A 27,778-nucleotide genomic window follows, 5' to 3' on the forward strand; every position below is an offset into this window, starting at 1 on the left:
CCTGAGATTCCCTGGGATATTTCACAAAGTAAAGAGAAATTTTGTCACTCACTACAGACATAGATAGAGGTCCCACCAAACAAAAAGAACAGAAAAAGCAAACAAAAAAAATAAAGAACGGATCCATCAACATCTAATTTGCACAGGTGGAAGTTAAGTAGGTAATCCTTTCCAAGACCTCACTATTACAGCCAGAGCAAGGAACATTCAAAGAGGCGGCTAAAATGCCCTTTTAGAAAAGAGAGAGATCCCATCTGGAGGCATGGGAGTGCTGGGACTGTCTATTGTCAGAATAGGTTGTTAGGGACTTTTAAAAATGCAAATTGCTGGACTGATCCTTAGAGTGATTATGGGTTATTGTATCAACAAGTCCTTGGGGACCTTTTTATAAGCAGATGACTGACACATATACTACCCTATCATGACACAACATGGTACCTCTCATGTTAATGGCTTTGTCAAGTATGTTGATTATCTTGAGATAGTACCTATATGGGAAGTGAAAACCTTCCTGCAGTGCACAAATAAGAATTTCAATTTAAAATTTATTTCTGAGGCTGTAATAGGAGTTTTTCCTCTTTTTTTAACCTTCAGAGAAACAGTAATCATAGAATCTACAAGCTTATTGCTTGATTCTTGAAAGAGAATGCTATATCCCAATCAGAAGTGACCTCAGGGTTCAAAGACAACCTTCACAAAGCTTGACAGTCAAAATGCTGTGTAACAATATCTTCAATTTTGGGAACTGCTTATGTACCCTAAATTGTTACCTGGTTTGTGGAAGACCACCTGTAAAGGCAAGCAAGCATTAGGACTGGGCAGTGGGACTCTCTTCTATTAGAATGAATACATACCAGATGAATAAAGATAGAACAACTGCCTAGAGCCAGTTTGTTCTTTCTTTTCACAATACCACCATCTGTCAACAACCAATGTCCACACACACGCACACACACACATACACACACACACGCACGCACACACGGGCATGGCGCACCCAGTCCCAAAGATCTTCTAGCTTTGGTTTCAAGTCCATGTGCCATAAGGTCACAGGTAGGTATGGGGATAGTGCAATATAGCTTTAGCAATCATTCCACCAACAATGGAACTACAGCACTTTACATATTGTTAACTGCAACCAATTCTAATTACAGTGATAGACAGCTGTACATAAAATACAGATGAAGAAACTGAGGCTCAAAGAAGGAAGTAGCTTGCTTGCTTGAAGTATTAGAAACAAGATTTACAGTACTGAACATATTGCTGGGCTCACAGCCCAATCACACTCAATATCTAATCCTTTTGGTTCTAGTTCATTCAACGGAAGGAAAAACTGGTATTTTCTGAAGTAGCTGAGAAGGTAAAATTCTTTCTGAAAGACAAATGGGACGTCTGAGGCACCTATCACAAAGAAGCTACAGCTCACAAGTACTTCATGTTTCCAAATCCACCTACATGCCTCAAGTTAATACCTAGAAGGTGTGGATTCCACTTTCTTCCTCTGCAGATAGTCTTGCCCTAAGAGATGCTAGCACATCCTAGTCTATCACTGCTATTACTCTGGTAATACTAACCATTTTATACTGAGTAAAAACAGAGTAAAAAAAAAAGGCAAAAATCAAAGCCCCTTGGCTTGGCAAGCCCCTGTCTTTAGCAATTCCTCTTGGGAACCATTTAGACTCCTTAAAGATCTAACACAGGCATGGTGGCACTTGCCTGTAGCCTCTGTTGCTGGCAGGATGACAATAGTAGAGCATTTGGGTTTAGGAATTCTGGAACAGTAGTGCTAAAGCTGATGAGGTGTCTGAACTAAGTCTGGCACCAATATGGTGATACAACACCAGGGTGCCTAAGGAAGTGACTTAGCCCAGGTCAGAAAGGAGTTAGAGTTTCTGGGCCAGGCAACAGTGGGATCAGGCCTGTGAGTATACTCACTAAGAGAAAAAGGTAGATCTAGGTTTTTTTCCTTTTTTAAAGTTCAAGCATGCCAAGATCTACAGTACAGAGGTGAGGGTCTTCCTGAGGGGTTATTTTTCAGCTCTCCTGGTTCTATACCTACCACCCAAATAGCCTGCTGTCCACAGCCTGAAATTCCTAGGGCACTGGGCATCTTTGATCTACTTTCCTTGATGACTATCAGAAAAAAGTCTGCTTACCTGTAACATTCCTAGGATGATTTAAGGCAACAAAGGAAGAAATTCAGACCATTTTTCTGTATCAGGCTTCTCAGAAGCTTAGCACAAGTAAGTTTTCACATAGCACAAATACATGGGACAAATATTCTGTTTCTAACTCTAATTCCTTTCACTTACAGTAATCAGGTTACTTTCCCTCTGGGCCTCAATCTTTTCATCTATAAAATGTCAGGCACTAGAAAGTAGGAAACATGATCTTACATGCCTGTCAATAGTCAATTGGGCCACTAGGTGGAGCAGTGGATAGAACACCAGGCCTGGAATCATCAAAACTCATCTTCCTGAGTTCAAATCTGCCATCCATCAGACATTTACTAGCTGTGTGACACTGAGAAAGTCACTTAATCCTGTTTGCCTCAGTTTCCTCATCTGTCAAATGAGCTGGAGAAAGAAACAGTAAATCACTCCAGTATCTTTCCCAAAAGGGGTCATAGTCAGACATGACTGAAAACAACTGAACAATAACAAACAATGGTCAATCAAGATTTTAGTCAAATACAAGGCCATCTAGATACTCAAGAGTCCCTCTGCCATTAGATCAAGTATTAACTTTGCTACCTTCAATACTCATAGAATATAGATCTTCCTACCTCGCTTAGAAACATTTTGCAGATTTCGCAAGTCATTTCAGGAAGCAAAAAATACAAAGGCATAGACAAAAAAGAAAAGAGTACGCAAATATAGAGACCAGAAACCAAAGGGAATAAAAATATTCACTCAGAAAACACTCAGCTCTTAGAACAAAAGATGAAATAGCAAAGAGTAATACCATGTGAAAAAAGGACTAAATTACTCAAAGTAATAATAGGAAATAAAATGAGCATTTACATTTTTTTATGCAAGTTACTACTGTGCTACAAAAAGAAGTCTTTTTCAAAGTAAAATGTCTTTAGAAGCAAAGGCACAAAGATCCAAACTAATTAAAAACAGGTCAGCTAAGGACTAGGAACATCAGGTGTGCACTGAGATGGAGTGTAGCTATAAAGGCTTGAAGCATGTATGCAATGCATTAAATTGGGAATGCAAGTCTCTCCAGCTCCACTTCTATTAAAAAGGGAACAAATTGAAATTTACATGTTACTGCATTCCACCAGTATAATATGCAGTGTGTCAACTCTTTCACTTCAAATCGCACCATGTTAAGCAAGTGACAAGGAAAAAGAGGGGTAGGGGGGTGGGGAGAAAGTTAAAAAAAAATCTCTGCCTCAGCAAAAGTTTTCATTAAAATTTTAGACAAATGATCTCTGTGTCCTTCTCCCATGCTGCCCGGGGCTCCATGCTATTTCTATGCAAATAACAACCTCGTGGTTTATATCTTATTATTTCCACCGGAGCTGCAGCGACATGACCTGAGACGTGTATGGTGGGGGGAGGAGGAGGGAGATTGGGAGAGGAGAGAGGGAGAGAGAGAGAGAGAGAGAGAGAGAGAGAGAGAGAGAGAGAGAGAGAGAGAGAGAGATGAAGTGGGTGCTCACTCAAGTGTGAAAAAATATTGTCAGGAGTGAGCGTCAGGAACAAAAAAAATTGCAGGGATAACGTGTTTATTTCAGTCCCCCCCACCTCCTACCCCCCTGCAAACCAGCACCTTTTAAAATTCATTGGGCATCAGGCGATCATGCACAATCCATCTGCTTTCACTTTATCATTTGCATTTCATGCCTCCTGGCTTTTGATGTGCTGATACTTTGATGCAGTCAGGAGACGCGCATTATCATTATTTCCATTTTCAAGGGGGTCAACGGGATCGGCAGGCACACGGGTACACGTTTTTTTTTTTTAAACAACCTCTGTGTACCCCGTCTTCCAAGCCCTCACCCCAATATTTAATGTAAAAGATTAAGACTTGAAAAGGTGGGGGTCAAACACATATGGTCTAAAAGTCTGCACATGGCCCTTATATCTACATACACATTGACACCCCTGTCATGGGCAGAAGTGATATGACTTAAAATAAAGGAGGCTCCATTGTAAATCAGAGACACAGAGAAACACTGACACACAAAGAAAGATACACAGACACTGAGGAACCTGAGACATCTTGACATCAAAAACTAGGGGGGATAGAAAGAAACAGAAACACACAGAGATAGGCATGCAGATAAACAGAGAAGAAGCCATGTGCATCCCTGAATACACTACACTACACTGCACTACACCACACACACCCACACACACACACACGCGTGCGTGCGCACACACAAAAACAGAAAAGGACCAGGGACATAGCACAGAGAGAGTAGAAGACATTGGGGAAGAGGGAGTGAAGGTGAAAATGTAGTTGTGAAACAGTTTTCTCTTCGTACCAGGTGGGCAAAAGGACTGCATGTAAGGACGGTCTTCATGAATCTGGCTGAGACACAATGAACACAGAGGGCAAAACCTTCAAAACAGGATGAGAGAAGCTACAGAATTGAGCCCTCCAGTCTTCAACAAGCAAGTTCATGTTCTTCAGGATAAGACATGAGCAATCTTTGGGGAAGGGCCAGCTGTAGCCCTAGTGTCTTTTTCCCCTGCGACTAGACTTTTCCTTTAACACTGTGGGCTAGAGAGGAGGTGAATATAATGAACGTGATCAGTAACAGTTCAGCCAATAGATTTAAGACATAGCACAAAATGCTTTACAGCAGGAATGAAATTCAACTAGCAAATTTCCAGACAAATAAATACCTTTGATTTCTATAAGATTCTCCACACACACAGCCCATTATCCAGGGGAAAAATAAAATCCAATGTAAAAAGGATGCATTTTGGAAATTAGCTTTCTACCCATGTATGCAAAGGGCAGCAAGCAAACAAGGGATTCACTTTGAACGCTATCTCAGTGGAAGAGGGTACCTACAATTCTCTTTGACATTCATCATTTTCTCATCATAAAGAAGTAACCAAAAAAGCAACTTAAAAAAATTTAAGGCTCTCAGCTGTTTTCCCCCTCCAGTAATCTCATCCAGTAGTGGCAGTGTACAATTTCTGTTCCCTGGCTACTCCCCCAAAGGGAAGGTCAGTCAGGTATGTTATGCGAGTTGTAGCTGTCTTTTCTTAGCATGGGCCCTGTGTAAACTGGCCAGTACATAGCACATGGCTGCTTCCCCTAAATCTCACCTTACAGATTCTGTTGTGAAAAACAATGGAACCAAATGTACACTAACGTCTTCCCCAAAGGGATCAATGGCCAAAGCCCTTCCCTATTTCTTTTACCTGATACTCAAATCATAGTAGAGAATCTCCAAATATCAACTAGCCTTCTCTAGAAGGCTCAGTCCCCTGCAGGGTGTCGGGCATGAGATCAAAATTTTCTAAACTTGTGTTGGGAGAAAGGCTGCAAAAGTTTATCACACCCAAAGTGGGAGCAAATGTGATATCTGTGGTCTACTTATGAAATTAGACTGAGAAAACCAGAACCACTGTTGTTTTGCATGTATTCGGTTATTTCACATGATTTCCTTACAAGAATCAAATTCATTAACTATTCCTTTCAATGTGAAAAAAAACACATGTGTACCTAGAGGCTAAAAGAGGATCACTCTCCACAGCACCTCTTCACCCAGCATGACAGCCTTCCTATAAATCTGTACTTTTGTAAGCACACGCTATGCACAAGACAGGTGTCTTTTTTTTTTTTTGAGTGAGTCCTCCTATTTCTACCTAAAACATACAAAGGTCAGCCCATGCCACATTGGCAAGCCCTCAGACCCAAATGTCAGGAGATAGATACTGACATTGATACTCCTTTGAAAGAACAAAAGATCTAAAGGTGAAGAGCAAATCAAACTTATCTAGCTTTGTCTAAACAAAAAACTGAATCAGTGAAGCTGAGAAGAAAGGCAATGAAAAGAAAGAAACTCAAGGAATAAATGCAGCAGGGAAAGAGAAGAATGAAGACAGCAACTTTTTTTTTTTTTTGGCAGAAGGGACAAGAATAGGACATGCAGGAATCAGTAATTTGGCTCAGCAGCATAAAAGTTTTAAAACATCCTGGTATCTCCTGTATTCTCAGAGCAATAAACATAGCCCTCTTTGTCCTGGAAGCTCAAAACACCCATGAGGACATATCAATTTTCATTAATAAAACCACATATTGACCAGAGAATTGGGGGACAGAAGCCCCTCTTCCACTCCAAAGAAGCATTCAATTTTTGGCTTCTCCAGAAAGACAGAAGAACCAACAGGGATAAGAAAGAAAAGAGAAAAGTTTGAATTACTTTCACACACACACCACTGAATTCAGAATGTATACCCAATACCAAAAAGTTTCATTAAAACTCCCCCAGAAACCTAATGAACCTACTTTGTTGAGGGCTGCAGCTCCTGTCAGAATCAAATGTGAGTTCTCAACTTGGATGGTTCTCTGCCCCAATCGGACTACATAAGCTCCAATTCCAATGGCCCGGCAAGTTACCTTAAGAGAGAGAAAAAAAAACAATACATACATTAGACATCTGTTATCTATAAGTGAATTTAAGAGTACACCGACATTTACATATCAGACATTACCAGTCATGGGGCATTTCTTTTTTTCTTTCCTACTTACAAGGGCTAATTTCTCAGGTCAAGTAAAAAAGGAACACATTAAGAATACTAAAACCCTAAACAAACTATGACTTTCCACAAACTCAAGACAACAAAAAAGGGCTTTTCTGGGTCATCCTGAGGGACAAAGAAAGATAAGAAATGGAGAGACAGGATAATAAAAATGGATAATGCAAAGTAAGACAATGTTCCTCAAGTCTTATTTTACTCTTCTCAAATTTTAAAAGGCTCTAACCTAAGGAAAATGATTTTCAGACTGAAAAATACAGAATAAAAATGATTAACAAGGCACTGAAATCAAGATAAAGTGAAGACATGGCAAGAGAACAGCTAGTTGCTTTTGATGAGTTCAAGTTTCTGGCTTAGACAAATACCATCTCAGGGACCTGGAAGAACTTGAAGGCATTACTGAGAGCAATGTAGTAATTTTTTTATTTTACTTTAATTTAATTTTACATTACTGAAGTAACTGTCAGATGTCTGTAAAACAGGACAAGAAGGGAGGTATTTGCCAAAGCATCACATGATATCCTTGAAGACAAAAGAGAAATATGTCCTAAATGAGGGAAGTTAGGTTGACTGAAAATTGGCTGAATGACCGGAATGTAAAGAGAAGTGATTGATGATGGAATGATGTCAACCTAGAAAAGGATATTAAAGGACTATCATAGGGTACTGTCCTGGGTCCTGCTCTATTCAACATTTCAAACAAAAACTTTCACAAAGATCAAATTTGCAGATGACACAAAGCTTGGATGGGTAGCTAACATGTTAACTGATAGAATTGGAATCCCAAAAGACTTTTATTGGCTAGAAAAATTAACCAAATCCAATTAAGTGAAATTTAATAGAGATAAATGTAAAGTACCATGCTTAGGTTCCAAAAAATCACCTACATTAGTACACTATAGGGGAAAACACTGCTAAAAAATAGTTCATGATAAAGAACTGTGGGTTTTGTTGTAGTGCAGAGGGGATCATGGTAGCTGAAAAAGTTAATGTGATCTTAGATATTAGTACAAACATAATGTCCAGAATGAAAGAAGTTATTATACTTCTATATTCTGCCTTGGTCAGCTAATATTTATAATACTATGTTCAATTCTGCTGTCACATTTTCAGAAGGAGATTGCTAAGTTGGAATCCATCCAATAAAATACAACAAAGATAGTGAGAAGACTTGAAACCATGCCAGGACTAGCAGAAGAAACTGGAGGTGTTCAGCATGGAAAACAGAACCAAGAGAGGGAGATATGACAGCAATTCAAGTGTGTGAAGGATTGTCTTGTGGAACAATGATCTGATTTGTTTCTCTTGGTCCTCCAAATCCAAACCAAGAGCAATGGTTGGAAGTTGCAGAAAGGATGATTTTGACTCGATAAAAATAAAAACCTGCTAACAATTAAAGCTATTCAAAAATGAAATGAACTGCTCTATTCTCCTGGAGGTCTTTTAACAGAAGCCAGATTACTTCTTAGCTATAGTACTGAGAGGGGAATTCTCTGCTTAGTAAGAATGAGATTAGGTGACCTCTAGAATCCCTTCCAATTCTGAGTTTCTACAATTCTACAAAATGAAACACAGGTAATATCAGATTAGTCAGAATGAATTCAATCAAACACGTTATAGATCACTCAGACTCCCTGCTTTTTCCTTATGTTTTCTACCTCTTACCCATTTCACAACTATTTGTCACGTTTACTAAATCAGAGGAATAGAGGCAGCTAGGTGGCGCAGTGAATAGAGCACCGGCCCTGGAGTCAGGAGGACCTGAGTTCAAATCCGGCCTCAGACACTTAACACAAAAACTAGCTGTGTGACCTTGGGCAAGTCACTTAACCCCAATCACCCTCCAAAAAAGCAAAACAAACAAACAAACTAAATCAGAGGAATGAGAAGAAATGAAACTCCAACTAATTCATGCTGCTACTTGTTTAGCTCTAGTAAAATAGCCAGTGGAGCATGTGAAGGTTGAAACTAATGGAGGTACTTGGTTTACCTGGTGATTTCAACTATTCCTGTTAGCCTTGATTTGTATTACCATGACTAAACTAAAAGTAAGCTGTAGATAAACAATTAACAGCTGTGACAATTATGTGACAACAGTTAAACTGTACAAGGCCTAAAACTTGAATTCACCCTAAATTGCATTTTAAGATAATTTAATTCAGACCCAAACTGAACTTTCTGGGATAGATTATCCCTGTAGAGCTTAAAAAAGCCTCTCCAAATCACTGTCCCACCCTGGTTATAACAGTAGGGAGATGAATTTAAAGACACTTTTCAAAAAAAAAATTATGCTGACTACTAAGAGATTTACCAGGCTGATGGTGATGATCTCATCATATGCCAATGAGGATTCTCCAGCAATCATCCCAGAACCCCTGAGGTTCTCAGCACCAAGTCCTTCTTCTTTCCCAATAATATCCGTTATCTTATACCTAGTAGATACAACCAAGCCAAGTTATGAATACCAAAGAAATAAAATAATCATTATTAAAAATTTGCAAAAAAAAATTGTCAATTTTTAAATTTAGCACCCAGCTTCCTTTCCATTATTTATTTCATGCATGCCCCTTTTCCTTTTGCCTTGCTTCATAATGAAGTATGCCCTTATGTTTCCTTGCTAAAAGGCAAATTTCTTCAGAACAGGAGCAGGGTACTCCTTGGTACGATGTGCAGTCATCATTAAACAATGGAGATTTTAAGTAGGTCTTCTAATGATGAGAACCAATATAGTGAAACAGTAGGAGGGAGGAGCCCAAGACTCTATAACATCTCCTTTTCTAAGTCAAAAACTAAAGGGAAGAAGGATCATAGTGACCACTTTCTGGCCGTGGTTTTTTAATTTTTTTTTGCTTTTTGGAGGGGAAAGGCAGGGCAATTGGGGTTAAGTGTCTTGCCCAAGGTCACACAGCTTGTAAGTGCTAAGTATCTGAGACCAGATTTGAACTCAGGTCCTCCTGACTCCAGGACCAGTGGTCTATTCACTATGCCACCTAGCCGCCCCCACCCCCAGCCATGGTTTTTTTGAAGGAGCAGGTGAAGTGAATGTAGAGATGAGATGTTGCCCAAGTAGCCCAGAAAGCACTCTAGATACTCATTAGTCTTCGTGACAGGGGATTGGGAGCACTAGCTGACAAAGGGAAATAGGAGATGGTGAATGGTGCTAATAACAGGAAGGAAAACTACAAAGTTGAAAAGCAGAGGTGAGCATATATTATTTGTTTTTCTACATGTGCCTTGGCACTGGGTATATTTTTGCAAATTGAAACAATAAATAAATATACCCTAGAGGCTTTTACTGTTTCCTTTTTATATCTCCGTTTCCTTCTTTATTTCTATCTTCTCTATCAATTCTTTTTTTCTGCGTCCTAGATATCAGTCCTGGGGCTTTGTACCTACTTCCCAGACTCCTGTTCATTCTGTGCTTTTATCCTCCTCCAATCCCTCCTCAATTTGGACTCTGCTGGTATTTAGGGTCTCCCTTTGGGCACAATATTCATTTCCATTAAGGTTTTTTCACTCAAGGAATGAAACCAGAGGGTACTTTCTGGATACTGAACAGTCCCAATTCTGGAAAAGATGTGCTCATGCTTTCACAAGACATACCACACATTGACAAACACTCATGTGTTCACTGAGCATTACTGGTAGGGAAAATCCTTCCCAACTCAGAACTCCTCCCACATATCATGTCTTTGATTATATTATTCTGCTATGCTGCATTTTAGCCTTACTACAACATATTCAGAGAAGTCAACATTTCACATTTACTGATTTATGACCTGACTCATTCCTGATCCAGGACTTTATAACAATTTTTGCAATGATTCTACGTGAGCAACAATGCTGACATTACTTACTACTACATTCACCAGAAAAACAGAAAAACACATCCCCCATTCTCTATGCACCTACCTGGATTCCCCTTCATCCTCCACATGCTCACAGTGAACAGAGTTGAGGGCGCTGACCCGCTTATAATCTTGAGGAGTCAGATATAAATACTTGTATCCCTGTGAAGCACAAATGGTTTTAACTCGTTATTTCCTGATATCATAGAGTTGGCAGATGCAGCAAAACATGTATTATGCAGCCTGTTCCAAAGCCACCTATAAATTGCCACATCCCTTCCTAAAAGGCACTGTCTAATATAATACTAGCATGGTCAGTTCTGCTTTGAAAGATCTAAGTGACTATTTCTCTAGTCACTGACCATCTACCTGTGAAAAAAGACAGCTTTCAGCCTGAACTTCAAACACAATTCATTCATTTCATTTCCATCAGGTTCAGAGGATACATCACTCTTTGGCCTTTAATGACAGTTCTTTTTAGAGATATCACTACAGAGACTCTTTTATGTTATTACACCTTAATTTCTCAAATCTAAATAGTGTCAGGAGAATTCAACTGTGTAGAGGGGAAACAGATAACTGAAGAACCATGAAGAAAAATCCTCAGATTCAAAGAAATCAGTGCTATACATTGCTAGTAGTTAATCCCAAATTCCTAACCTTTGCTTCAACCAGAGGCCCTTTCTCAACTTGTGGTTTCCAACTGATATAATTTCAAATTTCCAAATCATAATAGATGACCTGTCTTATTCTATACAGAAATCATCTGCTACCATATTGTGCTTCCTTGGTCCTTAATTTTAGTCTTCTTACCTTGTAAGGATCATCAGGATCCACCCAGGCCACATGGAACATATGGCGTATTTCCTCTGCCAATCCAATTCTAGCTCCACTGTTGGCTGCCACGTAAATGCGAGGGATACCTTCTGCCCTGGCAAGCTCAGAAGCCCTCAGAAATAGCATATCTTCTTGAGGCCCAAAGGACCCAATTCGATAGGTGATATCATTTCCAATAACAATGATATCTCGTCCTTCTGGGTACTCAGGACTCTTGAGCGTCATTTTCCAAGCTACCATGCCAATCTGCAAAGGTATAAAATAAACACACAAATAAAAGAATAAACATATTTTGTTTCTTTTGTGTCTTAACTCTGATATGCTAAAAATTCTATTGCAAAAGGGTGTGGGGAAGTAGAAAGCAAAGGCAGAAAATGAAAAAGAAGATCACTTTGGAGGAAGGAAGGAAGGGAGGGAGGGAGGGAGGGGACAAAGACTGAATATGAAGAAATGGAATCTGGGAGAAATAAAGGAAAAGTTGAAGGAGGAGATGGACTTAAATCAAAGGATAAGGAAATAAAAGACTCAAACCAGAGGGACATGAGGAGCTAAGAAGAAAAAGGAACTGAGGAAAAGGAAGAGAGAAGGACTCCAGCTGCAGGAGATGGAAACAGTCAAGAAGCACAAGAAAGAAGACAAAAGAAGAGATGATAAACTACAGCAGGGATGTCAGAGTCAAATAGAAAAGAGGCCACCCCCTGCAGGTTCATACTGACTTAGAAAACCACATATTAACATTAACTAGGTACTATTGCATTTTTATTTATTTTGTTCAACATTTCCCAATTACATTTTAGTCAGTCACCCAATGTTTGACAGGTCTAGATTAGAGAAGTAAGTAGCTGGTAATGACATGACAATGGGTTAGTAAGAGAAGGCACACAAGCTGAGTATGGTTGTCAAAGTGCTCACAAGCAATTTGACCCAAGGTCCTCTAGGGGTTGTTACTAATAAGAATAACAAAGGGCTCAGGATCTCACTTCCAGGAAGTACTGTCATGATCTGCAAAATACATGTTTGTCTTTTTAGATAAACAAATAACCATCAACTGTGATCAAAATACAGTCTAGTCTCCATCCTAGATTTCATTTACTTTCCCAGAAGTTAAGGGGCTCAAGGAATAATAACTCAATACCTTCCATCTCATCACAAATAATTGTGTCCTTTTTGTAAAAAAGAAAAAAGGAAGGACTCTAAAAACAAAGAAAAAAGATCTGAATTTCATATATAAAATGGGTATTGTATTTCTTGCCTTCTCAATGGTTGTGGAAGGGGATCGAAGGAGGGAGAGAATTTGGAACTGAAATTTTTTTAAAATTAAGTTATGAGAGTTTTTGTTTTTTTTAATCTGAAAAGGCAGAGAAGAATCCTGACTTGTTAGTGAAAAGAATTCATGGGATTTATTGTTTAAACACTGGACAGGAGATTGGTCCATTATATCTGTGTATCCCTACCATTTAGTAATAAATGTTCTCTAAATTCTTGGTTATGTAGTAGATTAGTCAGCATTCCAGAGATTAAAAAAAGAGTTCTTCTATAGTCAATCCCCATTTCACTGAAGCCAGAAGAGGAAGCAAACCCTAACCCTGGAGTACTGTGCTGACATCTAGGTGCTAAATGGCACAGAGTATTGGAAATGAAGTCAGGAAGACCTGAATTCAAACCTAGTCTCAGACATTTACTGGCTTTGTGACCATGAGCAAGGCACTTTAGCACTGACTGCCTCAGTTTCCCCAACTGTCAAATGGGGATGATAATAATAACGCCAACAACTCCAAGGTTGTTGAGGAACAAATGAGAAAATCTTTTAAAAGCATTGAGCAGTGTGCCTGGCACTGTATAGTTATAATACTATATAATCTATATCTATAAATAGTATAGTATAAATGCTTGTTCTTGTCAGTTCCCCTCTACACTTTCACTTGATTACATCAGCCTGAGACTCTTCTGAATGCCAGTCCTGATTCACGAACTGTCTGTCCGTTAAGATAATTGGAATTTGATGACCAGAAGACATCTCAAACTTATTGTGTCCAAAGCAGAATTTATCTTTTCCCCATTATGATTTCTTAAATTATGAAATCCAGCTTTTTTTATTTAGTCATAATGTCCAGATAATCTGGTGATTCTAAGATTATTATCTCCATGATCTATTTTTCAGGTCAGTTATTTTCAATTATGTAGAGCTTATATTTTCTTTTACTCCCCTAATCTTTTTATTTTATTACTTCTTATTACTTAATACTACTTATTACTACCAGGAGTAACTGTTTTCTGTTTGGCCCATTCCAATTTTCCATAAGTGACTTGAATTTACGTGAAAAGTTTCTCACTATGGTTATCTACTGATTCTTCTTCCCATTCTTTTCCTCATCATTTTACCTACCATCATACCGTGTAGCTTTTAACACATTTCCTTAATGTTTCTCTGTAGTCCATAGAGTCAAATAATTTTTTCCCTGATGATCTACCTGGACTTATTGTGGATTTATTATTTTCCTGGGGTTAACTTTTGAGCTTCTCTTCAATCCACAGTATTTCTTCATTGGTTTGGTAGTTTTCCCTTTTCTAGCCTCAGTTTCTAGATAGAGACTCTGTGCCTGAGTCAGATTCTGCTTCCTCCTATATTCTTTGCTTTTTGGAGGGCAATTGGGGGTTAAGTGACTTGGCCAAGGTCACACGGCTAGTTTTTGTGTTAAGTGTCTGAGGCTGGATTTGAACCCAGGTCCTCCTGACTCCAGGGCTGGTGCTCTATTCACTGCACCACCTAGCCGTCCCTCCCTCCTATATTCTTGGATGATGTGGGCAGGCCCTGCTTGGTGCTGGATATTGTGGTTAATATCAGACATTCCCCCTCAGTAGGAATTTTTGGGTTTCTTGGTGGCTCTACCTAAGTTCTGGCATTGTTCTTTTCTCCTAAACACAGAACTGTTTTAGTCTCTTGCTAAAACCCTGAAAGGCCCTAAGAATATGCTACTGATTCCTCTGGTAGCAGGCCTTCTGCAGGATCCCAGGTGCTTTGCTCTCCTGGTGTTTTCTCCTGCTGTGGCTTGAGCAGAGGTTGCTTTGGCACTGGTATGGCCTATCTCCCGCTGTGATTCAAATTCAGACTGCCTGGTTCTGGTCTGGCCCCATTTCTTATCTAACCTGGCTTGTCTCCACTCTCCGAGCCTCTTCAAGTTTCTAGCACTTTTCTGGAGTAGATGGAGTAGTCATTACAGTCAGTCCTCTTTGGCTTTCTGTATCATTGGGTTGTTTTTTTTTCTCGCAAACTTTTAGAGTTTTCCTAGGGTGTTTGTGGTAGAATCTGTATTCCTACAGCGCTGAACACGCCTCTACCTTTCCCTCTTTTCTATTCAATCTAATATAAACTGGGCCCTTACTGCTGCTCAATAGTCATTTTGTTGCTGTTCAGTCGTTTCAGTTACATCCAACTCTTCATGACCCCACTTGGGGTTTTCTTGGCAAAGAAACGGGAATATTTTACCATTTCCTTCTCCAGTTCAACTGAGGAAAACTGGGTTAAGTGACCTGACTAGGGTCACAGAGCTAGTAACGGAAGCTAGAGCTGAACTCATAGAAGAGGAGTGTTCTGGCACTCTCTCCACTGTACCACCTACATGCCCACAAATCTTTTGACTCTTTTCCAATTAACTCTAGGCTACTTTTCACAGCAGATATTCCAAACTTCTTCAGTATTCAAGTTTTAAATATCTTCCCAAAGGAAGGGATCAATTACAAAAGATAAAATAGAAGCCTTTGCTTACATAGCAGCATTTTTTGTGATTTTTTTCATAGCAAAAAATTGAAAACATAGTAGATGTCCACCGACTATGGAATGAAAGGTCTCCATGAATTTATACAGTGAATGAGCAGAGCCAAGTAAACAATATACACAATTACAACAATATAAATGGGGGGAAAATCCACAAAAAAAAGTGGGTGCTATAAAAATGTAAAGAATGAGCACAGACCTAAAGAAGAGCCAAAGGAAGATATTCCTAACTCCCTCCTTTGCAGAGATGAGAGGTCCACAGATGTTGTACAATGCACATTATTTTCAGACTTTTTCAATGTATTTATCTAGTTTTACTGGAGTTTTATTTCTTTTTCTTTAAATTATTATTATACTAGATTGCTCTCTGAAAGGAAAGAGGGGGAGAGATACCGAAGAAATGTTTGGAGATGTAAAAAAAAAAGAAACCAACAAAGATTATTGAAAAAGAAAAAAGACACCACCCTGCTTGTTTGCAGATTTGGGCAAGAGGTGATGCATGTTGAACATTTCATATAACGTCAGGCAAATTTTTTGATATCTTGGTTAGCTTTTTTGGATACTTTTCTTCTTTTTAAAGGGAAACACCATCCTTCCAGTCCCTCAGGCTCGAAACCTCATATTTAAAGAACTTTGTAAACGTTAAAGTGCTATAGAGAGGCTACTTAATAAATGTGATTTGGAAATAAAATATAATAAAGATTTCTTTTTGAAGTAAAATGGGCTGCTTTAGGAGGTAGTAGGTTCTCTCTTACTAGAGGTCTTAATCAAAGCTGATTAACATCACCTCCCCAACAATGTTTGTACCCAAGGCTTTGTCCTAGGCCTTCTCTCTCTACTAGTCACCTCACCAGTGCTCATGGGTTAAATCAGTATTTCTATGCAGATGACTCTCAGATCTATGCTTTCAGTACTAGTGTCTCCACTAAGCTTCAGTCCCATGTCACCAAATGCCTAGTAGACATTTCAAAAAAGAAGACCCAGAGACATCTCAAAGTCAGCATGTCCAAAATAGACCTCCTCTTTTTGCCCAAATCCTCACTCTTCCTTCCAAACTTTTCTGTCTTTTGAATGGACCTTCACTCTTCCAGTTTACCACATTTTGCAACCCTAGTACTATTCTCAATTCCTCAACCTGTCATGCCATAAATCCAACCAGTAGCCAAATCTTCACTTTTCTACCACTATACTATCATTTAATCTACTTTAGTTCAGACTCTCATTACTTCTCACCTATATTACTGCAACAGTCTCCTGGCTGGTTTCTCTGCTTCAAGTGTTTCATTACATTGGTCCATTTTACCCACTACTGCCAAAATAATCTTCTTTAAGTGCAGCACACCTGACCATATCATCTCCCTACCCAAGAAATGTCAATGGCTCCCCATTACTTCTAGAATAAAATAGGAACTCTTCTGTTTACTTTTTCAAATTCTTGGACCCAACCTATTTTTCTACTTTCATTGGACATTATCTCCCTCTTGTACTCTGATGTAGCCAAACTGACCAGCTCTGTGTTGCTCACACTTGACAGTCCATCTGTCTCTATGCCTTCTCAATCGCTATCTCCCATGACTCTAATGCTCTCCTCGCCTCTGCATCTTAGAATACATCTCTTCCTTAAAGACTGAGCTCAATCACAACATTCATTTCCCACCAACTAGTATTCTTTGGATGGGCCTCCCTCATGGCTTCCTCATCATCATCTTGCAAAACTGCATCAGTTTTGGTACTCATACTTCATTAATATCCTCAATACCCTCAGTTCCTCTAACTGAAGGGTGGAGCAAAGAACTCCTCCAAAAGCCTACACTTAAAAAGGATCTCAGGCCAGTAATCTCTCAATTCCCCCACTAGCTTACATTCCCTGGACTGAACTCCTTCATGGCCCCTCACTGGGTACCTTCTCTTCCTCCCACTCCCAACCACTTTCAGCTTTTTTGTGTGTTTTGTCTTCTTCCATTATACTGTAAGCTCCTTGAGGGAATGGGCTGACTTTCTTTTTCACATTTTTACTTCCAGTACTTAGCAGTGTCTGTCTAGCACATGGCAGGTATTTAATCAAAGTTTATTAACTGACCTTCTCCATGAAGCCCTTTCTCATTCTCTTCTCCCCTCCCATTGCTAGTTCCCTCTCATCCCAACTACTTGATATTTAATTATTTTGTATTTATTTGTATTTCATCTCTTTATATTTCTTCTGTACAGATTTAAATATGTAATTGCTATCTTCACCATTAAGATTTTAAGTTCTTTGAGAGCAAGGATTATTGTATTCTTTGTATTTGTGTCCCCAGCACCCAGCACTGTGCCTTGACACAGCAGGCATTTAATAAATGCTTGTTGACTGACTGAATGAACTTATCAGACATGCTGTTACAGAGAATGCTTGTTTAAGTATGGATTAGTCTTGATGGCCTCTGAAGTTCCTTCCAATAATTTTTGATTTCTTGTTTATTCAGAGTTAATCTTCCAAAGATATGAGATTATATATAAACAGGGCCTCCAACACTTGCTCCATAAGGAAAGAAGGGGTTGAAGATGACATACTTGTACTCACTAGACTATGCTGTGCAACTTTAATGTGATAGAATTTCACACTTTGTATTGTCACAGTCCCGACTATTGGGGCTGCTTTAAAAAGTCGGAAAGAACAAAGCAGAACTGAGAACTAAACAAACCCATGGCTCCCCAGGACATATCATGTTCTGCAGCCTTCATGAGATCCCTCCTAGAAAAGGATTCCAAGACTAAAGATGATTAGAGTAGAACAGGGAACAGAGAAGTCACTCACCTCTCATAAAAAATTACCTCCTAACTTTCTAGGACCACGTTACTGCACCTTAGTTATCTGAAGGTGCTTCTCGTGAGAGGAACAACGTAACCAATATTTCTTGGTTACTCCAGGTATACATTGAAATACATCTCCTATACTCCTTCTGGAAGGATTTATCATGACGTTTACCCAGAGAGATTCTCTGTACTGCTGCTTTTCTGCAGCACCGTAAAACCAAGGGAGGGGAGATTGGGGTGGGGGGGAGAAGAATATTCTTTGCTGCAGTGTGGTTTGTTTATGCAACTCTCTGCTCTATCTTCAGCAATATCTGTTCAGTCATACAGATAAATGATGTTGGCTTATAAGGGGTATAGGTGGCATTTCTCCCTCCCTTCTGCCCACCCCATATTCAACCACTCCAGCCCTCTTCTGCTTTTAATTCCCTCTTATACAAGGGTGAATGCTTTTTTTTCCCTTTCTATCCTCTGGTTCCATTTCTTTTTCTTTTCACTTGAACCCCAGTTGTAACTGCAGTTTTTCATGCCTGCCTGTCTTTTTCCCCCATACCTGGATAAGTAATGCTTTTCATTCTTTTTTTCCCCCTCTCTCTTCTCTCTTAAGAAAAAAAATACAAAGCCTACCAGACGAGCTTTCCTGGTCCTGCCTAATGGAGCCCAGCAACATCTGCAGCCTTGGTCTCTCGTCTCCAGGCTGCTGCATATCACCTCATTGAGGAGCTGGCCATCAAGAAGTGCCATTAACAGATGTAAATAGCAGCATCCCTGGAAAGCCACATGCATCACCCAGACTCAGTCGGGCCAGTGATCATAAGCTCTGAGTACACATTCCTCAACCCAATTGCACATCCACTGTAATCAGGCTGGTTGAAGCCTTCCACATAGCTATTTGTGATTCTCAACATTAAGAAACAGATAAAAAAAACCCTCAGATAAATATGAGCTATTTAATATATCATACCTCTGGCCAAATACAAATCAAAATGCATATAATACAGAGAAAAAATCCAATCACATTCTGAAATAAGGTATTATGGTATCTGTTCATTAAAGACAGAGAAAAGAAGGAGAAAGATATCACTTAATACTGCAAAGCAATTCCAAATATCAGGATGATTATAAAATGCACCCCCCCCCCAGCCAATCCCCCACAAAGGACTGAGTAACGCATTATCTATATCAGGGGCAATAGTTCATTTGCCCTCTTTTGAGCTTCCCTACCTCTGAGAGAGGTAAGGAGGGAGGGGAAGAGAGATACTGTTTGCTTTTTATACCTTCCTTTTTAATCTCTTGGCTGTTATAGAGCTTGGCCTCTACTAACTCCAATGATACTTGAATTTTAACTCTACATTGCAACTGTAATATAAACCCAAACTAGAAAAAAACCATTCCTATGTCAGGTGACTGTCTGGGTTGCTCATCTTCCTGTAACATGTATACCACATTCAGATTCTGGGACACAGCACAAGCCAAACATGTAATCTTTACTTCCAAATACAGTCTCTGCCCTAAAACTCTCTTTTCCCCCATACTGTGGAAATGGGATGAGCAATCTAGAAAGAAACCTTTACAAGTTCCTTTTATCTGTCCTCCCAAAACAAACTCTAAACTGCCAGCTCTGATTTTTTTCCTTCAAATTCAAACCTATTCCTACCTAGATCACTAGAGTCAGAAGGAATCTTCTGATTTGACTTTATTTAACTAAGTCAAATAAATTTAAATTAAGATGTTATTTTCCTTCCTTTTTTCCCTTTCATTATAATGGGTTCAATGTGACTACACAGTTCGCCCCTTATTCCTCCCTTGTCACACTCTGCTCCACTGTGGGACATCTCACTACTTTCCAGGACACCCTCCTGAGGTGTGTGGAGTAAGAGAGGGCATATCTGCCATGGCCATATGAACATCACAGTTAAAGGACACCCTACAGGCAGATGCTACAAAAAGCAGAAGTGGTAACCAAAACATGATGCTGGGTATTGCTATTCTTAACGGAGCCTTAATTTTAAGAGAGCATTCGACCAGATGAACAAATGGCCAGAATACATTTGAGGTCCTGACTTCGACTGAAACGACTTTTACAGCAATGGAACTAGAACTGAATTATCAAGGCCAAAATAGAGCAAAATAAATTTAGAAAGAAGGGAGGCTAAACAGATGAGAACAAATGTCCTCCAGATGATGGTGATGCCCAGGATGATTTAAAAGAACCTTTGTGAATGTGTCCTGTTAAGCTCTCCATGTGTACTACATACTCCCTCTCTCCACTTTATTTTTCCTGTAGAGCTTCGTTAGAGTTTGCCGTTGTTGTTCAATCATTTTTCAGTCATGTCTAATTTAGTGACCCTACTTGGGGTTCTCTTGGCAAAGGTACTGGAGTGATTTGCCTTTCCTTCTCTAACTTATTTTAAAAGTGAGGAAACTGAGGCAAACAGGGGTTAAGTGATTTGCCGAGGGTCACACAGCAAGTAAGTGTTTGAAGTCAGATTTGAACTCAATGAAGACATGTCTTTCTAAATCCAGGCCTAGCACTCTATCCACTGGGCCACCTAACTGCCCACTGTAAAACCTCTTCACACTACATTATGCTATGAGAAGGAGGGAAAGAAGAATGGCAAGCAAGGGAAATCCCGAAGTGCAGAGGGTCTAGGGTTTTGGCAAACCCCAAAAGGTCAGAGCAGCTTGAAACCTGCAATGTGGCCCACTGAGCAGAGAAGGGGGCTTGCTGATGATAGGGGGAAAACTAGAGAAGTCAAGAGGTCTACTGCAGTATCAAAAAACACTTCTTACCACTGCATTCCCATGTGATCATCATCACTCTACCTACCCCCTAAGAACTACCAAAAGGAAGAGAGTAAGAAAATCCAGCTGAAGAAGTAAGCTGTCTTCAGTTAAAAAAATATAATTTTGAATATACACAGAGAAGCTTTTTAAAATCAATCAATAAATATTTAAGTAACCACTATGTGCCACGCATAGAGGAGTCAAAAACTTACATTCTATCTGAGGAAGAAACATGTATACACATAAGGATATATAATAAAATAAATACAGGGTAGTGTCTTGGAAGATGGGAGGGGTGGAAGGCAGGACAACAATCAGGACAGACTTCATAAAGAAGGTGCCATTTGAGAGAAGTCTTAAAGAACGCAAAGGGTTCTAAGAGGTAGAGGTGAGGGGGAAATACATTCCAGAAATTGAAGATGGCAGTTCTAATGGTATGGAGATGGGGTTTAAAGGGTCATGTGTGAGGAACAGCAAGACCACCAGTATGACTAGGCCATAAAGTATGGAAAGGAGTATGATATATAATGAGACTGAAAAGTTAGGTTAAGTCTAGGTCATGAAGGAAGGGTTTTATATGCCTGATAGAGGAATTTAACTACTTGAGTTTCAACAATTTACATTTACACTTAACTGTCATCTCAATTTAAAAAGCAGGATGGTATGAAGCAAAGACAAACAAACCTGGCATTAGGAATGACCACCTCTAACATATACTGGTTATATGACCTTGAACAAACTACTAAACATTTTTGAGATTCAGTTTTCTCAAGTCTAAACTATAGGTACTACCTACCTCATGGAGTAATATGTGAGATACAAATGAAAATGTATGTCAAGCACTTTTAAACATTAAGGCAGTATATAAATATCAACTCTCACCAACAATAAAGTGAAAAATTATATTAACAAAATTATGAATAAACTGAACCCAGAAAAATTGAAAATCTCATTCCAATCTTTGCCTCTGCACTAAGAAGAGAGAAAGGGAATGCCAGGAGAATAAATTTCTGTTCTTCCTTGAATTTGGTCTTAGTTCAGTCCAACACATTATAATTGTCAACTTATATTAAATACAACAAAGAGAGTCACTCATCTTCTCTTTACCCTTCCCTTCATACACAACTCTCTCATCTTGGTGAGTACCAGCAAAATATAACTAACTCCCTTGAAAGTTAACCCTGCATGTAAACCCAAGCACATAAAGCTTGTCTCTTCACTGCCTACCTAAATGCTAAATCACATCCTTTCTCCTCAGCAAGGATTTTCCTTGATGACCCTGGATAAAGGGATACTTGGATGGATCTATGATCTCTTAGATGTGGGTATTTCCTCCAACAATGCAGTTTGCAACCCATTCAACCATGCTCACTTGTTCATGGTCTCCCATAAAATCTTCCACAGGGAGCACATCCAACATTCCAGAAGCTTTCTTCTTGCTCAACCGACACTGCATGAATACCAATGTCCATAAGCTATCAGTTAGCCCTCACACTCTCACTATGTGAGGAACCCGTCTTTATTTTCTAGAATTTTTTTTTTAACATTCCTCTGATAGAATCCTTTATGCTACTTCTTATGTGTAATTCTTCATTGGTAATATGTCCCAGATGCTTCATACCCATCATGTTTCTCTCTATCAGGCTTTGGGTGATCCTAAACTTTAATTCTTTAGAGATTATAATACAAAACCGACAAAAGAAGCATAGTAAAATAGATGGGCATTTATTTCAGACAGAAGCTTGGGTTCATTCATCTCCCTCTTCTCTTTTGTGGCTAAATCTTTGGGGAGGACATTATAATCAGTGCCTCTACATTTTTTCCTCTCAATCTTTTAAATCTCTGTAGTCTGACTTTTAACTTCATCAGTTAACTGAAACTGGTTTCTCCAAAGTTACCAATGATCTCTTAATAGCCAAATCTAAGTCCTTTCCTTCATCACCACCTTCTTAACTCTCTGAAGGTGCTGACACCCTTTTCTAGATGCTTTCTTCTTTCTGGGTTTCCATGACAATACTCTATCCTGGTTTACCTCCTACCTGACCACACTTTCTAAGTTTCCTTTGCTGGATCTTCATACAGGGTATGTCCTAGGGCTCTATAGTCTTCTCCCTCTATACCATCCCTTGGTGGTACCATCAGCTCCCATGGAATCAAAAATTGCTGTTAGATATGCTGATGATTCTCAAATTTATCGAGTTCTGACCTACCCTCCAATCTCGTATCTCCAAATTGATGTCTCATAGACATCTTAAACTCAGTATGCCATTAGCTTTCCTCCCAAGCCCTCCCCTCTTCCTAACTTTCTTATTATTGGTGGAGAACACAATCATACTCCTAGTCATAAGGCTTACAATCTAGTTGGCATCCTAAACACCTCACTCTTATCCTCCATAATTAATCCAGTTGTGAAAGTCTGTCAATTTTATCTTTACAACATCTCTCATATACACTCCCTTGTCTCCTCTGACATTACCACCACCCTAGTGCAGGCCCTTATCACTCCATACCAGGACTGATTTAACAGCCTGATGGTTAGTCTTCCTGGCTCAAGTCTCTTTTCCTCCAGCCCATCTTCCACTCAGCTGCCAAGAGTAACCTTCTGAAATTGCAGGTCTGACCATGTCACCCCCTACTCAAGAAGCTCCAACAGCTCTGTATCACCTCCAGGATCAAATGTGAAATCCTCTAGTATTCAAAGTCCTTTATAACTAAGCCCCCCTCCTACATTTGCACTCTTCTTACTGACACCTTACTCCCCACTAGCACTCTACAATCCAATAATTATAACTGGCTTACTTACTACCTCTTAAACAAGAAATTCCATCTCCTAACTTTCATGAATTTTCATTGGCTGTCCCTCATGCTTAGAATTCTCTCCCTCTTAATCTCTGTCTCCTACTCTCTCTGGCTTATTTCCAGTTCCAGCTAAAATCTTACCTTCTACAGGAAGCCTTTCAGTCTCCTAATGCTAGTGCCTTCATTCTATTGATTATTTTCAGTTTATCATGTATATATCTTATTAGTACATGGTTATTTGTAAGTTTTCTCCCCAATTAGACTGAGTTCCTTAAAAGCTGGGAGTTGGGTATTTGTTTTTATTTTGTATATCCAGTGTTGAGCACAGTGCCCAGTACATAAGAGGTGCTTAATAAAAGCCATATGACTGATGGACTCACAGGAACAAAAAGATGGAAGATTAGTCATTTTCTCCAAACCCAATTAACTCCTGAAACCTCCAGAAAGAGATATTATGCACCAGATCTAAAGCAACTACAGATGAATCAACAAGACAAAAAAACAACTCTGATAAGGTTTAAATCTTTAGAAATTAACACCTGAGAACCATAATCCTTAAAGTGTTCACTCAGTAGCCCTTCCTGTCAGTCTATGCTGGCCCCCAAGGTTGTATGTAGGCCTACTTCAACCCCCTTTCCCACCCTCCCCCCACAAGACACTTTGTTATAGTGCCTTATAACTCTATTCCAGCCCTACTGCCACCCTACAAAAAGCAGCAAAACCCAATTCAACTCAGTTGAATAAAGAATGGAAGAGTCAAGAGAGGAATGGAGGAATGGGGATAGGAGTAGGGGAATGGGGAGGAGGGGGGATTGTGTATATGGTTCCAGATCTGAAAGGAGACTGAAATCCAACAGGGACCAACCGCCATATGCTGTTCACAGTAGGGACCCAGGTCAGGTAACCCTAGATTCTAAAACAAGGGAGAAGGCTGGGATAAATGTGTAGCCTACATCATGTATACTCATCAACCAAGGGAGAAAAGTTAGAAATTAAAAGATAAGGTCACTAGATGGCACCAGGCCTGAAGTCAGGCAGACCCGAGTTCAAATTGGGCTTCAGAGACTTAATAGCTATGACCCTGGGCAGGTTACTTAACCCTGTTTGCCTCAGCAAGCAACCCCAGTATCTTTTCTCTTTTTTTTAAATTTCTTTATTTTTAGTTTTCAACATTCACTTCTATAAGATTTTGAGTTCTAAATTTTCTCCCCTTCCCAAAGACGGCATGCAATCTGATATAGGATACACATATACATTCATATTCAACATATTTTCACATTAGTTATGATGTAAAAAAGAATTAGAACCAGTGGGAGAAAACAAGAGAAAAAAAAACGAGAGAGAGAGAGAGAGAGAGAGAGAGAGAGAGCGAGCAAACAGTATGCTTCAATCTGCATTCAGACTCCATAGTTCTTTCTCTGAATGTGGATAGCATTTTCCATCATGAGTCTTTTGAAGTTGTTTTAGATCCTTGCATTTCTGAGAACTAAGTCTATCAAAGCTATTCTTTACACAATGTTGTTGTTACTGTGTACAAGGTTCTCCTGGTTCTGCTCCCTTCACTCAACATCAGTTCATGTAAGTCTTTCCAGGTTTTTTAGTCTCGTCATTTTCTGCTCGTCATTTCTTACGGAACACAGTATTCCATTACATTCATCATATACCTCAACTTGTTCAGTCATTTCCCAATTAACAGGCATCCCCTCAATTTCCAATTCTTTGCCACCACAAAAAAAGCGGCTATAAATATTTTTGTACATGTGAGTCCTTTTGCCATTTTTATGATCTCTTTGGGATACAGACCGAGAACTGGTATTGCTAGGTCAAAGTGGTACTACATATATACTAGGTATGTGCAATTTTATAGCCCTTTGGGCATAATTCCAAATTGCTCTCCAGAATGGCTGAATCAGTTTACAACTCCATCAACAATGCATTAGTGTTCCAATTTTCCCCAAGTCTTCTCCAACATTTATCATCTTCCTTTTTTGTCATGTTAGCCAATCTGATAGGTGTGATGTGGCACCTCAGAGTTGTTTTGATTTGCATTTCTCTAATCAATAGTGATTTAAAGCATTTTTTCATATGACTATAGATACCTTTCATTTCTTCACCTGAAAACTGTTTCAACACCCCCAAATGGGGTCACAAAGAGTCAGACACAAATTAATTACAACAAAAATGATCCAGAGGTGGGGGTGGGGGGAACAGCAAAAGAAAATAAATTTTAAAAGTATAAAAAGCCAAATAGGAAGCACAGATACATCAACATGGGGAATCCCAAAAATAGAAGAAAGAATAAATATTAAATCCCTGAAAGAGATCACAAAACTCTCTTAACAGATAATACAAAAGAAAGTAAACCAATGTCTGATGAAATATGTGAACTCACAAGAGTATGGAACAACAAAAAGAAATTCCAGAATGGTTCAAAAGAGAAATAAAATCCATAAAAAAAGACGTTAGGAAACGATGTAGGTCAAAATTTCATTTTCAATGAAGATTCTAACAATTAACAGGTTAGGAAAAGATATGAATTCACAATGGAGGGTTTCTCTAAAGTACTGAAAAGGAAATGAACAGATCTGGAATGCAAAATTATTGAAGAAGAGGAAAATCTGGTAGAAGAGAAGCATAAGGCAATAATGTTAAAGAACACATGATCTCTTTGAGAAAAAAAAAACAAACCTTTTTTCATTTGGACTCTTATCTGGACATCCCCAATAACTGTGCCAAGATTTTTAGTGAGCATACATTTCCCTGTTTTATTCTTTGTCTTATAATAATTAGAGGACTGAATAAAACCATCACTGTTACTATTTGTTGTTGTTCAGTCGTTTCAGTCATATCCAAATCTGTGAAATTTGGAGTTTTCTTGGCAGAGATACTAAGTGGGTTGCCATTTCCTTTTCCTTTTCCAGTTCATTTTACAGACAAGGAAACCAAGGCTAAGAGGGTTAAGTAACTTGCCCTGGGTCATGCAGCTAGCAAGTTTCTGAGGTAGGATTTGAACTCAGGTCTTCCTGACTAGGCCTGACTCTGTACTCACTTTGCTACCTAACTGCCCCACTGTTAACTATACCTCTCAAAGAATCCTTCATGCTTCTAGCATATGCATGGGAGAGACCATGAAGAAGTATCTAAAAGGTGGTGTTTTGTAATACATCAAACTAGATGCTTTTTTTGTTTAATAGTCAATGCATAATAAAGCACAGTAGGATTCTGTATTCTCTAAACCTTTCCATTAATTTGATAACTGAAAAGATGTCTAGTGCAAAATCTCATATGATAACTACAAATCTCTCCCTTCTCTGAACTCTTACAGAAATTATTACCTGAAAGATCCATTAGATCATAGAATCAGAGTTAAGAGCAGCCTTAGAGATCAATCACCTCACTTTACAGATAAAGATACTAGGTCTAGAGGGTGATGTTCTTGCCTAAGGTCATACAAGTAGTAAGGAGCAGAATCAGAACTTGAACCAATGTCCTGGTAACAAATCAGGGCTCTTGCTACTGCTATACCATGTTCATTTGCAATTAATTGTATACAGCCATGTAGCATTGTGTTTAAAGGCTGAACCAAAGATACAAACTCAGGAAAGAATAGATTCAAAATGGTGTCCAATCAAGTTTCTTTGACGCCAAACTCATTGTCTTGGGCATTTTTGTTGGATTTCCCTCATGCCTGGAATGTTCTCCCTCCTTATCTTTTCCTCCTAGCTTCCTTCAATTCTTAGCTAAAATCCTACCTTCTACAGGAAGGCTTTTCCAATCCTCCTTAATTGAAATGCTTCTCCCTTTGTTCATTTTCAATTTAAACTAATTATAGCTTATGTTTGTACACAGTTGTCTTCATGTTGCCTCTCCTCATCAGCTGTGAGTTCCTTGAGAGTGGAGGCTGTCTTTCACCTCTCTTTGTACCCTCAGAGGTTAATATAATTCCTGACACATTGTAGGCTCTTACTACATATTTACTGCCTGACTGGTCTTTTAACTACATTACAAGGGGGTCTGATTCTTAAGCTCTACAACTTTTGATCTTTTCATCATGACCTTCAGCAAGCCATTCTATCTCTTTGAGCTTCAGTTTCCTGACCTGTGGAATAAAGGGGTTGGACCAAATTATTTCTTCTACTTATCTTCAACTGTTAATTAAACCTTTTGCTGTCACTTAACTTTTCACATATTTACATCTTCTGTCTCATTAT

The 27,778-nt window shown here is 39.1% G+C and overlaps 1 protein-coding gene across 4 annotated transcripts in view; it reads right to left on the minus strand.

Moving 5' to 3' along the window:
• Window positions 1-27,778, minus strand: part of ACACA (acetyl-CoA carboxylase alpha) — a 253,387-nt gene that overhangs the window by 52,835 nt on the left and 172,774 nt on the right. For all 4 annotated transcript variants that reach the window (XM_069078145.1, XM_069078144.1, XM_069078143.1 and 1 more), the window contains 4 exons: window positions 11,393-11,662; window positions 10,644-10,741; window positions 9,043-9,163; window positions 6,481-6,591 (listed from right to left, as the gene is read on the minus strand). In XM_069078145.1, coding sequence (XP_068934246.1) covers window positions 6,481-6,591; window positions 9,043-9,163; window positions 10,644-10,741; window positions 11,393-11,662 — 600 coding nt within the window. The remainder of the gene's footprint in view (window positions 1-6,480; window positions 6,592-9,042; window positions 9,164-10,643; window positions 10,742-11,392; window positions 11,663-27,778) is intronic.

The sequence above is a fragment of the Petaurus breviceps genome, unplaced genomic scaffold (genome assembly GCF_028583685.1).
Source record: "Petaurus breviceps papuanus isolate PSGF00001 unplaced genomic scaffold, PetGlider_PUasm1.0 91023, whole genome shotgun sequence".
Taxonomy (NCBI): Eukaryota; Metazoa; Chordata; class Mammalia; order Diprotodontia; family Petauridae; genus Petaurus; species Petaurus breviceps.